This window comes from Arachis hypogaea, chromosome 12, assembly GCF_003086295.3.
Source record: "Arachis hypogaea cultivar Tifrunner chromosome 12, arahy.Tifrunner.gnm2.J5K5, whole genome shotgun sequence".
NCBI lineage: Eukaryota > Viridiplantae > Streptophyta > Magnoliopsida > Fabales > Fabaceae > Arachis > Arachis hypogaea.
The window spans coordinates 6,494,889-6,511,887 of NC_092047.1; the positions used below are offsets into that span (position 1 = coordinate 6,494,889).

Here is a 16,999-nt window from a genome sequence, read left to right on the forward strand (position 1 = left end):
TTCTGATGATATGTGTTTCTATAATAACTTAGATAATCCCAAATTCAAAGTAATAAAACAAAAAAATAATGAATTTCTTCTCTGGTATTGAATAATTTTGTACAAAATCCAATTTTACTGTGCGGATGAACAAAATTTCTTCTAATTTTTTGGGCTTCACCACTTTGTATTTTGTAAAAACTTTGCCTGTGTCAACATTTTTTCTATGAAGGAGATGATGATCATGAGATTAATAATGATATTGATGTTACGTGGGATCAAGATTATTCATCCTGCTTTGTTCAAACCATTTTTTTTTTTTTTGCTTTAATTCATTTCAGAAAATTGTTCGGTTCATAGTTTAGTCTTTATGTATAATTGACATGAGTTTCTTTCTTTTGTTGGCTTTTCAATAGAATAGTTATTAACTACATATTTTCTTCTTTTACTCTTATTATTTATTATGTTTGTAAAGACTTGCATTTTAAGTTTTAACACATGTTTTTAATTTTATTTATATAATTTTATATATTTTTTAATTATGATCTTAACTAACCCTACTTTCCTGCCTATGATACTACACAGTCCTAACAACCAGAAAGCATTTCAAATTCAAGATAAACAATACTGACGTAAATAACAATACTGCCTATTATTATTATTATTATTATTATTATTATTATTATTATTATTATTATTATTATTATTAGCCCTACGTTAAAACTCAAATTTAGTTTACTAACAAATGACCCATGTTTTTTATTAATCTAATAAAAGAAAAATATATATTCCAAAATTTGCTTATTGTTTTAGATTTGAAATTTGAAATAATCACATACATAGTGGTTCCAATTTTCATCGATTTTCAACTTCCTGATCATAAACTGAATCGCCGTCACCATGGCCAAAAGCAACGACATCACCATGGCCACGAGCAAGGAGGATGTGGGATTGCTGAACCCGAACCCGAACCCGGACAAGATGCTATCAATCCCACTGAAGAAGAGTGATCCGGTGGAGCTGTACCAGCCGTTACGCAAGTTGGTAGCAACAAAATACTCAGAGAGCGATGCAGAGAAAGTTGAAAGCGTTCTGGAAACCCTAAACAAATGTCGCAGTGACATGGTGGAGCGAGGGGACCTCTCCCTTCCCATGCAACGTGATTGCCTCATCCACTACTTCAAATGCCTCTGCATGGTTGAGCCACTCTTCACCGCTGACTCCGACGACTCCGACGGCATCATGTTTTTCTGGTACGACGCCTTCGACCCTGACTATATATGTGTGGATGGAGTCTCCTCCCATAAGACTATCCAATTGGAGAAGGCTGCTGTTCTCTACAACCTTGGCGCCATATACAGCCAGATTGGAGCCTCTTGCGACCGCACCACCGCCCTTGGCCGTCACCTTGCAATGGATGCCTTCAATGCCGCCGCCAAATTCTTCTCGGAACTCTGGAAGGTTTTCGCCAAGGACATCTCCGCCACCTTCGACTTGACTCTCGTCTTCACCGAGACGCTGCACCAGCTGTTCTCCGCTCAGGCTTCGGAGCTCAAATTACAGCAACAACTCGACGACGACAAAAGCAACAACTACGCCAGTGCCGCTTTACAAAAACATCGATGTGCCCATTTGTTTAAATCGGTCTGTCTTGACTCTTCACACTTACTGATTTTTCATTTATTTTTTCATTTTGGATTTTCAATAGGATGATGTTGATGATGAATTGATGATAATGATATGACGTAGGTTTCTAAGCATTATTGGAGAGCATATGATCTGATACTAAGTGATTCGGCTGCAACCAAACATGTCTGCTTATTTGACGAAACTTGGATACCTCATCTTCATCAGAAGCAGAAATTCTTTCGGAAAGAGGCTCGTCAGAGGAAATCATTCATCCTACCCGAACCCAAGCGACCTAAAACATCCTCATCGGTCCAATCTTGTCCTCTTGATCATGATGCAGAATCCATCACGGAAATATTAGTTAGAGGGATTTGCATGCACTCGGACCTGTGGACACCCAAGCAACAACTAATATACCTTGACCTCCTCCTCTCCGAGTACAGCCCTTTCAAGATTATGGATGGTGGAAAGCTGCTGGCTAACCCATGGGACATGCCTCCTCCTTATCCAACAAATTTTTCAGTCCTCTCTTCTTCCTCTTCGTCTTCGTCACGTCTTATGGCATTCCCTTTGAAGAAATGTGAGCCCTTGGACCTCTACGAGTCCCTGCGCAATTACTTTGTCCTCAAATACTCCGAGAGCGAGGCAAACAGAGTAGAAGGCTTTTTGAAAACGGTAGACAAGTTGCGCAGTGAAATGCAGCGTGATGACCTGTCTCTACCCGTTCGCCGCAACTGCCTCATCCAATATTTGAAATGCATTTGCATGATTGAGCCTTTGTTCCCCATGACTACCTCACCCAATCCACCTATCTTTGTTTGGTACAATGCATTCAACTCACAACAGGACTCTTCTCAGCACAACATCCATTTCGAGAAGGCCTCTGTTCTCTTCAACCTGGGAGCCCTCTCCACCCAAGTTGCTCTCTCCTGCGATCTCACCACCATCCAAGGCCATCTCCTTGCCAAGGACGCCTTAAATGATGCTTCGCATTGGTTCTTGAAACTGTCGCATGAGGCTGAGAAGGCATCTGCCACCATTGAATTGTCAGTAAACTGTGCCAAGATGCTGCGTGAGATAATATCCGCTCAGATTGTCGACTTGGACTGGAATTTTCCTCATTCCTGTTCTGTTCGATCATCATCATCTCCGGTAGGCGATAATATGAACTAGCACATGAATCTAAATTTAGTTCTTAAAATTTCAATTGTCTCTATTTAGTCCCTAATTATCTCTATCGAATTTTCAAACTTTACTATTGAACTCATTAGTCCTTGAAACAATGGAAGCTCCTCAAGATGAAAAAGGGTGTGAACAATGAACAGTGTTCTGGATGAAAGGTACCCATGGAAGCTCCTTGATTGATTTGTTCTTTGTTCAAGCCCATGGTACCCATGCATTGATTGAACTACACTGGTACTGCAGGAAAAAATCCGTAATCTCCTGCCTTGACACTGCCGATACCAAATACCAACCAATGTTTAGTCCCTTCTTGAGTGTTTCAATTGCTGTTCCACAGCATGAATGTAATTTAAATATGATATTTTACAAAATTGTCATTTTGAACACTGATTTTCGATGCAGAGACTGTGAAAATTGTCCCAACCACTAATCTAAGTCACGTTCGTAAAGTTTGGGGACTAAATAAAAGGAATTTAAACTTCACAAACTAAATTAATTCTGTCTTGTATATATCATCATCTAGCTCTTCACAATTTAACTTGATTTGTTAAATTGTGTGATTGGGATGATGCAGGCTCCTCTGCTTTATCGGAAAGCTTATGATCTGTCGACACTTGAGCCTTTAGCTGAGAATCTTGTTCATTCCTCGATACCTCAATATCTGAAGATGAAAACCTGCCCTGTTGTAACTGATCCTGGTGATATCACTCAACAATTTCTTTCAGGGTATGGTAAGGCTAAATCCCTGCTTGTAGAGGAATGTCAACCACCATGCTTGGGCCTTCTCTCGGAGATCAGCCCGGTCAACATTAAGGATGGGAATCTTGTGGCCAATGCAACCTTAGAGGCAGTAAGGTTGGCATTGAAGGAGATGAACTTGCAGGAGTCCAAACCACCACAATAACATTACCATATGTAAGCTTTAGGAATCAACTTTTTTTTTTCTTTTAAACTAAATAAGCTTTAGGAATTAATTACTCTTGTTCAAAACTATTCCTTCAAAATTTATTGTTTCTATCTACACAATTTTTATGATGTGCTGCAAGATCCATTGATGAGTTCTGCTTTGTTCATTGCGGTTTTCTTACTTAACCAGGTTTAAGGTTCACTAATCATTTTGTACATGATTAAATTAGTTTGATGTCATCTGGTACAAATTTCTTTTCTGATGATATGTGTTTCTATAAAAACCTAGATAATCCAAATTCAAACAATACAACAAAAAAATAATGAATTTCTTTTCTGGTATTGAATAATTTTGTACAAAATCCAATTTTACTGTGTGGATGAACAAAATTTCTTCTAATTTTTTGGGCTTCCCACTTTGTATTTTGTAAAAACTTTGCCTGTGTCAACATTTGTTCTATGAAGGAGATGATGATCATGAGATTAATAATGATATTGATGTTAGTGGGATCAAGATTATTCATCCTGCTTTGTTCAAACTTTTTTTTGGCTTTAATTCATTTCAGTAAATTGTTCGGTTCATAGTTATAATTGACAAAAGTTTCTTTCTTTTGTTGGCTTTTCATTAGAGTAGTTATTAACTAACTACATATTTTCTTCTTTTACTCTTATTATTTATTATTTGCAACTCTATAAAAACTCGTTATGTCTATTTTATAATTCTATTTTGTAAATCTCTCTTTTATTATTGGCAATTTGCTAGATCCTCTAATGATTGACAATAAAATCTTAGTAAATCATTGTATTCTATCGCGATTTACATAAATTAGAAATCATTGTGCAACGATTTACATTCATATAAATAAGAAAATATATAACCGATTTTGGTTTAGGATATTTAAATAATATTGGTTTTTAAATATTTTATTTCAATTATTTATCCTAAATAAATCATGCATTTAAATAGCTAAAATTAAAGCCATGCAAGTATTCTTTCTCCTTCGTTCTTTTTCTTTTTTTTATAAATTTTTAAAAGGTGTTATTCAACCAAAAATTAATTAAAAAAACAAAAAAGTTCAGAAGAAAAGAAATCAAAAGGATAAGTATTGTTTTGGTTCCTTACGTCGGAGTCGAACTCGTTCCTGGTGTATATTTTGATTTAAAATCATTTTTAAAGTCGTATTTAAATTTAAAATCGTCCTTTCTAATAAAATTTTTTAATTTATTTCTAAACTACCCCTATAATAAAAAAATTATAAAATTAAAAAAAAAAAACACGTTGAGGGAGAAAGAGAAAAGGGTATTCGAAAGGGGGGGAGGAAAAGGGGGAAGGGGGGAAGGAGAAGGGGGAAGGGTGGGCATCACTGCCACGGTCGCCGCCACTGTGCCGTTAGGAGGGAGATCCGAGGGAAAGAGAGAGAGCGTGGAGTTGAGGGAGCAGAGAAGCGCGCCGCCACCTCCAGACGTCCTTGCCGCCGCCGAGGAGAAGGAGAGGAAGAGGAAGGGATGCTGTCCGCGCCCTGCCACCGCGTCAGTTCCCCGCCGCCGTGCTGCTTCGCCGTCTATGGGGAGTCACTGCCGATCCGCCACGAGCCGCCATCGCAAGTCAACAACGAAGAGAGAGAGAGCCGCGAGGAGGAGGATCGCGCCACCCAGTCGTCGTCGTCCTCGCCGCGCCGCCGTCGAGCCCACTGAGCAGAAGCCCATCACCGCCGTTTGCACCTCTATCGCCGTCCGAGAAGCTTCCATGGCCGTTGCTGTCGAGCCCACTGAGCAGAAGCCCATCACCGCCGTTCTGCTTTCTTGCTTTCTGTTTTCTTGCTTTCTATTTTTTGTGTTCTTGGTGGTGGTGTTGTTGTTGGTGTTGGTGTTGGTGTTGGTGGTAGTCTTGCTTTCTGTTTCTGCTTCTTGGTTTGGTGTGGTTTGGTGTTGTTTGGTGTTGTTGCTGTTGTTTGGTGGTGGTGGTGGTGGTGGTGGTGGTGAGGGTATATTTGTCCAAAAAAATTAAAAGGACGATTTTAATACGAAAAAAAAACGTTAAGTATGATTCTAAATCGGAAATTACGTTGGTTTCCATGGTATTCTTTATTTGATTAAGCCAATGAATTGCTGCATGCACAAAAAGAAATTTGAAACCATTACTAAACCCATCTCATCTAAATCTAACATAATTTTTGTTAAAAAAATATTCAAGCAGTAGTAAAATTTATTATTTTTAATTAGTATTTTTTGTTATTAATTTAATTTTTTTATAAATAATTTAATAATATATTTTTAATTTATATTTTTAAATATTAATAATCAATTACTAGTCAAAAATAAATTTTTGACTTTCTATCATTCGCCCTAAACTTTTTCTTTTTTTTATTATTATATTCCTCCTATAATTAATTAAACTAAGAGTCCATTTGAAAAGTAGCAGAAACTATTTTTTTTTTACTTTTGAATTATGAAAAGTCACAGTACGCGTGTTTGGTACTATTTTAAAAAGAGCTTTTAACTTTTCAAAAAGTTAATTCATAACTTTTTGAAAAAATAGAAATATATGACTTTTCCTCCTCGATAAGTCATTCCATCGTTTACGTAAAAAAAAATAACATCAAAACAAAAAAAATCTACTTTCATTCTTGGCTCTCTAAAAAAATACTGAAAATATTAGCCCTCCACCACTATTTTCACCCAAGGTTCCATCTGCTAGAAGCATTGGCCTTCCACCATTATTTTCACGTAATGATATCTGCTGAAAATATTGACCCTCCATTACCATTTTAAAACAATGTTCCATCTGACCACCTATTGTATATATTTTTCCAGTTTTTTTTTTATCATTTTACCCCTCTATTTTTATTATTAAATTTGTATTTAACATTGTGTGTGGTATAAAATCGACTAAATCCCCAAAATGATCCCTCAGATTGGGCCCCTGCACCAATTTCACCCCTGAGTTTCCAATTACACCATTTTGGTCCTCGAGATTGAACTCCGAGCACCATAAAAGTCCCCAAACCTATTTCCGGCCTGAGTCAACAAATCGGAGTGCTGATCTGGCAAGTAGCTGCCACGGTGGATGTAGAAACGGCTATATGACATGGACATTTGGTGAATTTGCTCCAATATAGTCCCTACTCCCATTTATAAACCCTAAACTCAATGTGAACCCTATCTTTTTCATCTTTTTCTTCCACTTCCACTTCTGTCTTCTTTCTTCTTCTTCTTCTTGTGACAAATGATGGGTAGTGCTAGTCACGTAGTAGGGAGTTCGAGCCGCTCCTCTTCAACCAGGAACTGGACAAGAACATCAAGTGCAAAGTCTTTTTCCCAAATCAACATGGTTTGTAGGATGACCATGCACTTCGAATTTCTCATAACCATTATCACCAGCCCAAATTAGATGTCAATTTTTAGACTCCTTCCTAACCTTCTCAAGCCTACTTTTGATAACTAGTGGTAGTGTTCCCACGTGATTTTCCATCTTCACTTTATTCTTAGCCATTATGCGCATTACAAACATTCTGATTTTCTCGAGCAGTGTGATGATTGGCTTTTCTCGTGCTTCCTTTATCTTTGAGTTAAATACTTCACATGCGTTGTTGCAAATAGAGTCCAACTTCAGCTTGTGACTGAACTTTAACCTTGTCCATGAATCCTCTGGCCATTTTTCTAGATATGCCCAGGCATCCTCGTTAAGCCTCTTAATCTTATCCATTAACTCCTTGAACTCCTGGTGCGTAGTGACCCGTGCACAATCCCACAACAATCCCCTTAGCTTCAAGTCTTTCCATTGTTTGTTGAAATTACACCACAAATGTCACACACAGAAACGGTGATGCACATTAGGCATCACCTCCCTCATGGCTAGAATCAGACCCTGCAACAGAAATTGAGATAACATAGCCATGTTGAGTGAGAACACATAATGATTCACCATAACAGTCCCTAACTTTTACCCCGTGCACTATAATAGACCCTGACTTTTAAAAAATGCACCATAACAATTCCTAACTTTCACACTGATTCACCATAATAGACCTTAACATTTATATCGTGCAAACAACATAGTCCCATTCCAATTTTGCAGAATCAGTTCATATTCAACCCAAATAAAATTCACCAAATTGATTTCAAGAACAACTCATAAACGGTTGCTTATGCTATTATGCAGACTTCCTGATTTCAAGAATCAATAATCAATATATCATCATTATTAACCAATGTTAGTCACACACATACAAAATCAAATAAATAATCATTATTTCAATAATCATTAAGCTTTTTGGTGAACAAGCCACCAACATTCCTTCATCTTGTCATACCCAAGCTTTTTATGGTAATTTCTAATATATAAAACATCTAATGTATCTTCATCAATATCAGCCAAACAACTTTTCTTATTAGGAGAATAAACCATTCTTCCTTCTTTATTTTTTTCAAAGCTACCCCATGATGGAACATAATGTCAATTAGATTTTTCATCTGCATCAGAAATAAAAGTTGTACACATTAACTCAATGACCATGGTCACAACCCAAAAATCAACAGATTGCATTTTATGGATGGTAAAAAAAAAACTTTCCCCTGTTTCATTAGGCAAAAGCAGAGCATGTTTAAAACCCATATCCTAACAGAACAATATATGAAACCCTAAACCTTTATCAACGATGAAAACACCCCACCACAAACAAACAGAAAGCCAACTAAACCCTTGAAAATCAAGCTATGATTTGTCGAAAAAAAATAAGGGCACTATGTACTCACCTCAATAACAACAACAATGATGTTTCCTCAATAACGGCACTGTGAATTCCACGGCGATACTAGCAGTCCCGCAAAATTGTTGAACTCGCAAACCCTAAATCACCACACAGCCTTCACCATTGTCAGAGGAAGAGGGAGTCTAAGTGTTTCAGTGTTGGAGAAAGGAAGGAGAAGATTGTGAGTGATCAAAACCCATATGGCTCTAACGTTTTGTTTTCTTCATTCATGTAAAACGGTGACGTTTTACTCTCCTTAGGCGCCAAAACCCTAAACGACACCGTATGGAACATCCACCGTGGCAGTCACTTGCCAGATCAGCACTCCGATTTGCTTACTCAGGCCGAAAATAGGTTTCGGGACTTTTATGGTGCCCGGAGTTCAATCTCGATGACCAAAATGGTGCAATTGGAAACTCATGGGTGAAATTGGTGCAGGGGCCCAATCTGAGGGACCATTTTGGGAATTTAGTCGTATAAAATCTTAGTTTTAATTTTTTTTCATGTGATTTTATTTTTATATAGCTGCTATTATTTTTATAGTTAGTTATAGCAAGTTCTTGACCCCAATAAAAGAGGAGGGAATTTAGTAGAAGTAAAAAAAATAAAAAACAGCAACAAAATATACATTGACACACATTTCACATTTATTTTTTATTTTTATCTATCATATCATACACAATAAAATAGCAAACACTAACTACACAATAAATTTTTTGGCATTGCCATCAAGATTATTGTGAATTAAAATTTTATTACTATTTACCACATACAAAAATACCATTATAGGTGAAGATGAAGTAAAAGAACCAGTTTCTACCTAAAAAATAAAACTAATAAAAGAGAAAATAAGGAATTAATTGTCTAAACAATTGTAATCTTAGTGATTAGGTTATAGAAAATCAACATTTAATATTAAAAGGTATTTATTATCATTGTTATTTTAATATTATTTTTTGTAAAAAAAATTATATTTTTTGAGTTATTTATTCAAATGCTACAACTTTAAAATAAATACTTCTATAACTAAAAATTCAAATACAAAATAACTTATTTATAAATTATTATTAATAAAAATTCTTATATTTTAATTTTTTTTAAAAAAATTATTTAAATTATTTACCTAAACTAAAACCTAAGTCAATCGCATTTTTAAATTCCATTTAGAATTTAGATTAACCGCTTTAGTGTAATCTATTTCTGCCTCCCATTAGCTGCGTCAAATATAAAAAGCAAAAAATAAATGTATTTAATAAAAAATTATAAATAATAAATAATAAATAATTTAAATGGCATAAACTCCCCATACTCAATTAAGAGGTTACGGGTTCGAGTCTCCTATTTTTCCAAATTTGTCAATGAGTAATAACTCAAATGGCATAGTCTCTCCATATTCAATTAAGAGATTGCGGATTCGAGTCTTCTATCTTTGGTAAAAAAAAAAAAAAAAAAAACATCCTATCCGAGATAGACTCCTCCACGTGTTATCCAAACTCACCAAGCACAAAATAAATGTCTTTAATAAAAAATTATAAATAATAAATAAAAAAAATAGATCAAACTAAATCCAAGGCATCCTATCCGAGATAGACTCCTCCACGTGTTATCCAAACTCACCACAAGACCAAGAGAAGCAGCTAAAGCCCAAACCCCAACGCCAACACGTGTTCATTGGTGGACCCTAAGAAAGAGAATCCAACTCCTACTCTTTTGCGTAGAAGTTAGAACGCAAGATTAATTTTAAAAAATTATTGTTTTATTTGTATCTGTAATTCTGTATCAATTAAATATTAACACACACTATGTTTTAAATTATTAATTACTTAATTAGTATGAATTAATTTCGATTTATCATAATTTTAAAAAGGAAATTTTTATTACATTCATTCATCTGTAACTTTTATTTGAAACATATACTTGTGATAATAGCTTGATAACCTCGAATGCATAAGGTTAAGAAATCAATTTTCACATTTTCAAAAAAAAATTGGAGATACTATGTGATAAGAAAATTTTAATGTGTAATAATTTATTAGTTAACAATAAATATTTAAAAAAATTAAAAATAAATAAAATTTATTATTTTTTATTAATAATTTTAATTATCAATTTAATTTAATTAGTGTAACAATTTATTTTTAATTCATATTTTTAGATATTATTGATTAATTATTAATTAAAAATAATAAATCCTGCTAAATGGCAAATTAGCTTTTTTTGTTGACATTAAAAAAATTATTATTATTATAAAAAGTAAAATAAAATTGATGGCTGGAATTGAGCCAGGTCAGCATGTCCAGTAGGCAATAGCATTGGACCTTCTGATCATCCATTGAGAATGAGAGAGAGAGAGAAGATATTTTCTGCGATTTTTGCGGTTCACAGAAGAGAGAGAATAGTCAGTGAATAGTAACGCATTGGAAGGCGATTTATTCTTGCGATATTTTCTTACTTGATTTTCTCTTCCCTCCACGCACCTATCTACCTTTTCTGTGAGCGAGGTTCGTTAATCGTTACCTTCCTTCCTTCCTTCCTTTCTACTTTCTCTGTAAAATTTCTCTATCAATGTTAATAATGTAATGTAGCATGTTGTTGTTGTTGTTGTTGTGGTATTTTGAGAATGGATGATGAGGTTCAAGCTTTTACCATTGCTGCTGCTCAGAACGATGACGGTGCAAGCACATCCAGAATGAAAGGGGAGCAAATCGCGAAAAACGAGGACTGTAACGGTAACGGTGGCGGTGAGGAAGTGATTAGGTGGGAGAAGATTCTGGCGCGGAGGGTGGTTAGGGTTTTGGTGGTTGAAGCTGATAACTCTACCCGCCACATCATCACTGCTATTCTTCGAAAATGCAGTTATTCAGGTTCTCTTCTTTTCTTATTTTTGTTATTCATACTCAATGATTCAGTAAAACAAGTTGAAAATTGAAAATTTATCCCCGGAATCATGAAAAATAAATAAACTTCATTAGATCGCAGTTATAAAATTTTATACTAATTATTTGACATTGTTTGATCTATAATGTTTTTTATTTAAATATGATAATTAATTATAATTCAGCTAGATTGATGAGATTAGAATTGCATTCGTATAGTATGATGATTAAAATGTATGCATGGTACTTTTTTTAATCCAAAATAATAATTATAGTAAATTGTGGCACTTTTGTTATTTATATGCTATCTTAAGATGATATTATTTATTATTGTTTTAGTAACTGAAATTAGTTGTGATATATGATATGATATTTTAAATACAGTGTCGATCCAAAATGAATAGCAAAATCACCAATTTAAGGGTCCCTTATCGGATGCCTTTCGAAAATGGACTTCTATTCAACCGTTTTTTATTCTAAAATTTATATATGATATTGATAATAATATTTGGAAGACAAGGGGAAAAAACAACTGATCTATATTAGTATAATTCTTTACATCATTTTGGTGGCTTTTTAGTATAATCTATATGCAGTTAATCTACCCAAAAAAAAAAAATGCGGTAATTTTTTCCATGCAGTTATTGCTGTTTCTGATGGATTAAAGGCATGGGAAGTATTGAAGAAGAAAGCAACAGACCTAGATCTCATCTTAACAGAAGTGGATTTGCCCGCAATATCCGGATTTGCACTCATTACTTTAATCATGGAACATGATTTTTGTAAAAACATTCCTGTCATAAGTATGTTTTTTACTTGTCGTTGTGTGTTCTTAATTTTGCTATTAGATTTTAAATGGCTAATGGACTAAAGTTTATGTAATATGCAGTGATGTCTTCTCAAGATTCGGTTAACATGGTGTTGAAATGCATGCTAAAAGGTGCAGTCGATTTTCTTATAAAGCCTGTTCGGAGGAATGAGCTTAAGAACTTATGGCGGCATGTATGGAGAAGGCACGCTGTATGTACATCCTTCAACCTCTGTTTTTCTACATGTTTCTTTCTGTTAAAGAGTAGCTTGTTAGTTTAGCTTACAAGTGTCTCTCTCTTTGTATATTGTATATACAGATTGACAAGCCCCCTCAAAATACGACATTTCCAATGGAAAAACTTAAGACTGTTTCGCAAGACAATTCTACAAGCAATCAGTCTAGTGCTTTTGTGGCTTCTTTGCAAGAAAATAATGGATGTGGTGAAAATTTGAGTGAAGCTCATGTAAGTTCAATCCTCAAAATTTAGATTGAATTTGCCTTCTATATGTGTCAATTTTATCTGTTTCACTATGGATGTCACGCTTAATTTTTTATTTTCGTTATTCTATTTATTTACTTTATGGTAATTTGCCAGCACAATAGCACAACTATTTTTAGTTAAGGTTGCCTTTATGAGATTTCAACCATAAATTACATGTTTTGTCAACGATTTAACAGAGCACTTGCACTTCGTCATTTTTGGAAGCTGAGAACGCATGCATGGAAAAACGGCAAGATGCCTCTGAACTGAAATTGAATAATGTTGATGTCGTGCACCATGAGGTGTCCATCAACCATGAAAGTAAATCAAGTAAGCATAATGATGAAATAGGTATGTGTGAGTTCCTCTCATTTTCTATAATTGGTTAAAATATGGTATCCATGGTGTGTTGCTTATTGGCAATTATGTCTTGTATACAGAGAGATCAGTGGGACTTGTATCAGAGTCTGCAATCTGCAACAAATCTCTTAAATCGACAGATTTAATGATAGAAAGAGACCATTGTTTTGCTGAAATCAAAAGCCAAGATGAAGTTCTAAGAGCTGAATCAAGCAGAGCCAATCCTAATATTAATGTAGGGATTCATGGTTGTACCGGTTCAGTGGTGGAGCCCTCTAGAGGAGCTACTGACTGGATGATTGACACATTTGAGAATATCGAAAAACCTATCAATGAAAACTGTAGTTATAGTGGTGATAATACAACCAAGTCTGTTTCAGATACAAAAATGGAACTTTTGTTAAGAAGTGATCTTTCTGATGGCTCATGTAAACAAGCTAGTGAGATAACTGAGGAAAGACAAAGATTGAAACATTCGGACACGTCTGCTTTTTCTAGGTGAGTTCACTGTTTCTTGTTATTTTCTTTTTTATTCTTAATTGATATTGAAATACCAAAGGAATACATCTTGGTATAATGCCTTAATCGGAAAGGCGAAGTTCTTCGCTGAAGAGGGTGACTATATTTCTATATGCAGGTATAGCGGTCATAAATTGTTGCAGCCTTCTTTCCCGTTACCTTTGATTACCTCTTCCAAAGTAACCAACAATGATCAAAATTCTCAAGAATCTCATAAATCATCTGGAAATACTCTAGATACTTGTCAGTATGGAAGCACAGGCAAAAATGAAGAGAACAGGTCCACTCTGGTCATTGGTCAGTATGGACAATTCGAACCAAAATCATCAAGCAATGAATGTGGACTCTTCCCTTTCAGCAAGGCTACTTCTGATATTAAGTCTAAGGAACATTGTAACATTTTATCCTCTACCGGTCAGAGTTCGGGTAACAGTTTATCTTCTGATGCTGCAAAACATAAAAGTAGTATCGCCTATGAAAGCGTAGGCAGTGGAAGTGATGGAAATGATACTTCGAATGTGGTACCCAAGAACAATCCTGAAACTTTTAGCGAGTGTGTTCGCCAAAACTATGATGGATTTGGAGGAACAAACTTTCATCACTTTAGTCAAAGACAAGCGGCCCTAACAAAGTTTCGACTAAAGCGAAAACAGAGATCCTATGGGAAAAAGGTACTGCAACTAGTGTTAGTTACTAAAAAGAGCTTCTCTAACATTATGTATGATTTCTTGGTTTGGAAACTCAAAGAAAGATTCGGAGAACATTATTGGGTACAAGTTCGTTGGCTTGACCTATATTTTAAGATCTTTCAAATGTTTATTGGTTTGATTTCTTGTACAGGTTCGATACGAAACCAGGCAAAGATTGGCCGAGCAGCGCCCTCGAGTGAAAGGGCAGTTTGTCCGTAAAGTACTAGATGGTGATCTGGTACCTGACTCTGGTGGCAATTCGTAATCCTTCTCATTTCCTTAAACTTGCTTGCACTTATAGTTGATTCTAATACTTATTGTTTTAACCATGTGATTAGATGTAGGATTTAGTAGTGTCTCTGGTTGAATTTATTTTTCTTCAATCATCAGGCAACAAGTAGGGTGATAGCTTTAAGCATTCTTCTTGTTTTCATCTGGCTTGTTATTTTAACTATCATTGAACTTTGGAGTTCTGTTATTTATTCTTGTGTGTGTGTTGATTGTGTCCTCGTTTGAGTTGAATACCAATTTAAGGTTGTGAGTATATATATATCTGTGTGTGTGTGTGTGTGTGTGTAAATTCCTGTGCATAAAGAATGATAGCTTCTTGCTTTACATTACTCCACTTGTTATCTTCATTGTTAATTTACTGCATTCTTTTTTCCGTAGTTATATATCAAAAGCAAAGAAATTAAAGAAAAGATAAAAGAAGGTTGAACAAAATGAAAGCAAGGCACAAAACATAAAAAAGAGTAAAACACATAAACAGTATAATTGCACAATAGTGATCAATGTTCAACCATTGATCTTATACTCTAAAATGACATAGCATACACATTTTTAAGCTTTATACTTCGATTCCAAGTCTCCTTATTATTCCATCTCATCATGCTAGAGATTTCGTAATTCACTTTTTTTCACTTCTTAAGTAGCCTCCACAACTCAACACCAAGCCCTCTTTCTCATTTCAAGTTCTCTTCTATATCTATCTCTCTCTCTCTATCTTATCTATCGTAGAAGACATATTCGCATAATGGCAGAACATCGTCCTCATCATCAAATTCAAACTGATGATGATGATGAACCAACCCATCACCACCAACGCCAACATGGTCATCCCCATTTCCAACCAAAAATGAACCCTCATCAGAGGAACATGCACATGGAAAAGCCTAACATGGCTAATCCTCGCTACTATGCTCCCATGAATCGTCCGAAGCGTGAACATTACCTTTGCCTCATTATCACCCTCCTCTTACTTGGCATCATAATCCTCATCATCTGGCTTGCCTACCACCCAACCAAACCCCACTTCATGGTGGCCAGCGCAGCCATCTTTGGCCTCAATGCAACATCACCACCCCTCTTGGCCATCACCATGCAATTTTCAATCCTTATAAGGAACCCTAACCGTCGTGTCTCAATCTATTTTGACAATCTCAATGCATTTGTGTCCTACAGGGACCAACCAATCACACCACGTGTAATGCTACCACCACTTTACCTAGAGAAGCATAGCACAGTTGCATTATCCCCGGTTATCGGAGGGTCGCCAGTGCCAGTTTCGCCAGAGGTGTCAAACGGGTTAATCCAAGATGCAGGTTATGGTGTGGTTGGCCTTAAGCTTGCACTCCTTGGAAGATTGAAGTGGAAAGCTGGTGACATAAGGTCAGCACATTATAGTATCTATGTCAAGTGTGACATGTTGGTGGGTTTGAAGAAAGGTTTTGTGGGACAAGTTCCTCTTCTTGGATCTCCTATCTGTAATGTAGATATGTAATAGAGAATTATTTATATAATTCATTTTTTGTGTATTGATTTAAAATTTATCATCATAGGCTAGATGGAGTTTGACAGTTATTTTAAGTAAAAAATTGCACTCCATTCTCTAATAATAAGATGATAAGTTATAAGTAAATACACACAAAATGAATAATTCTATCAATATTTACTGTGATATATTGGTATATATCTAGGTGTGATAAGGTAAAATGTGTGAATGTTAATCTTGCTCCTCCATTTTGATTTGATTTTTTTTTTCAGAAGAGTCTTGCTTTTTGTAGTTGATTGCATGTGATCACCTAAGGAAGAGATGATAGAACTTTGAAAGTCACATTGATGTACAATATTTTATATTATCATTTTGTCATCATATATATTATAATAAATATTTTAATATTTGGTACTCATATTTTGATTGGTTCCAAATTGTTTCTGATAGGATTTGTAATAATGCTTTAGCCTAAATAGCATTACTTTTTTTTGGTTTTGTTTTTTGGGGGGGGGGGGGGGGGGGGGAGGAGTGTTGCGGTTGGAAGTACATGTAACTTCATGTAGTGAATTTTTTTTATCGCATAAATACATACATCCAATTATATAAAGTGCTTGCTTTTATAAAGTGAAAGGAAACACATACTATGTGCCATTTTAGCTCTTTTTGTCTTTGCTTGTTGGCAGGAAAAGAGATAATTGAACTTATTCGGTAAGGAAGGAAGAAAGAGAGGTTAAATTAGTGTTGAATCTTTGTTAAACAAGACATATTATAAAGACAAGAAAATTAGTATTAGAGACAAGAAAATTCAATGTACTTTAGTTTTAATGGTAGAGGATACAAATCTTATTCATGAATAAGTGGGGGTTTCCGAAATTTGATTCATTACTTGCAAAAAAAAAAAAAAAAAAAACTAATAATTCATTTACAGCAATATACTCCTTAGCTTTGACATTTTTTGGGGTCTAAATTTTTGGAAGAAGTTGTAAATAATTTACTCTACATTGTTATATTAATAGTATATTAGGATTAGTAATTCACGAAC

The 16,999-nt window shown here is 35.1% G+C and overlaps 3 protein-coding genes across 5 annotated transcripts; all 3 read left to right on the forward strand.

Moving 5' to 3' along the window:
• The first annotated feature begins 22 nt into the window (after positions 1-22).
• LOC112729576 (uncharacterized) lies at positions 23-3,863 on the forward strand. Of its 2 annotated transcripts, none has more exons than XM_025779749.3 (3): positions 23-1,623; positions 1,729-2,760; positions 3,365-3,863. In XM_025779749.3, exons 1-3 carry the CDS (start codon positions 880-882, stop codon positions 3,692-3,694), a joined length of 2,106 nt encoding a protein of 701 aa, XP_025635534.1. In that variant the 5' UTR covers positions 23-879; the 3' UTR covers positions 3,695-3,863. The 2 variants fall into 2 exon arrangements, with proteins under 2 accessions (XP_025635534.1, XP_072066227.1); XM_072210126.1 differs by lacking the exon at positions 3,365-3,863 and adding an exon at positions 2,880-3,282 and having other exon boundaries at positions 739-1,623.
• Positions 3,864-10,761: 6,898 nt separating this feature from the next.
• LOC112726598 (two-component response regulator-like APRR9) lies at positions 10,762-14,727 on the forward strand. Of its 2 annotated transcripts, none has more exons than XM_025776046.3 (9): positions 10,762-10,948; positions 11,110-11,311; positions 11,965-12,126; positions 12,213-12,343; positions 12,451-12,597; positions 12,813-12,966; positions 13,056-13,473; positions 13,613-14,165; positions 14,335-14,727. In XM_025776046.3, exons 2-9 carry the CDS (start codon positions 11,137-11,139, stop codon positions 14,446-14,448), a joined length of 1,854 nt encoding a protein of 617 aa, XP_025631831.1. In that variant the 5' UTR covers positions 10,762-10,948; positions 11,110-11,136; the 3' UTR covers positions 14,449-14,727. The 2 variants fall into 2 exon arrangements, with proteins under 2 accessions (XP_025631831.1, XP_025631830.1); XM_025776045.3 differs by having other exon boundaries at positions 10,779-10,948; positions 11,033-11,311.
• Positions 14,728-14,956: 229 nt separating this feature from the next.
• Positions 14,957-16,372, forward strand: LOC112726599 (NDR1/HIN1-like protein 12). Its single transcript, XM_025776047.3, has one exon. The coding sequence runs from the start codon at positions 15,217-15,219 to the stop codon at positions 15,961-15,963; it is 747 nt and encodes a 248-aa protein (XP_025631832.1). The 5' UTR covers positions 14,957-15,216; the 3' UTR covers positions 15,964-16,372.
• The last annotated feature ends 627 nt before the right edge of the window (positions 16,373-16,999 follow it).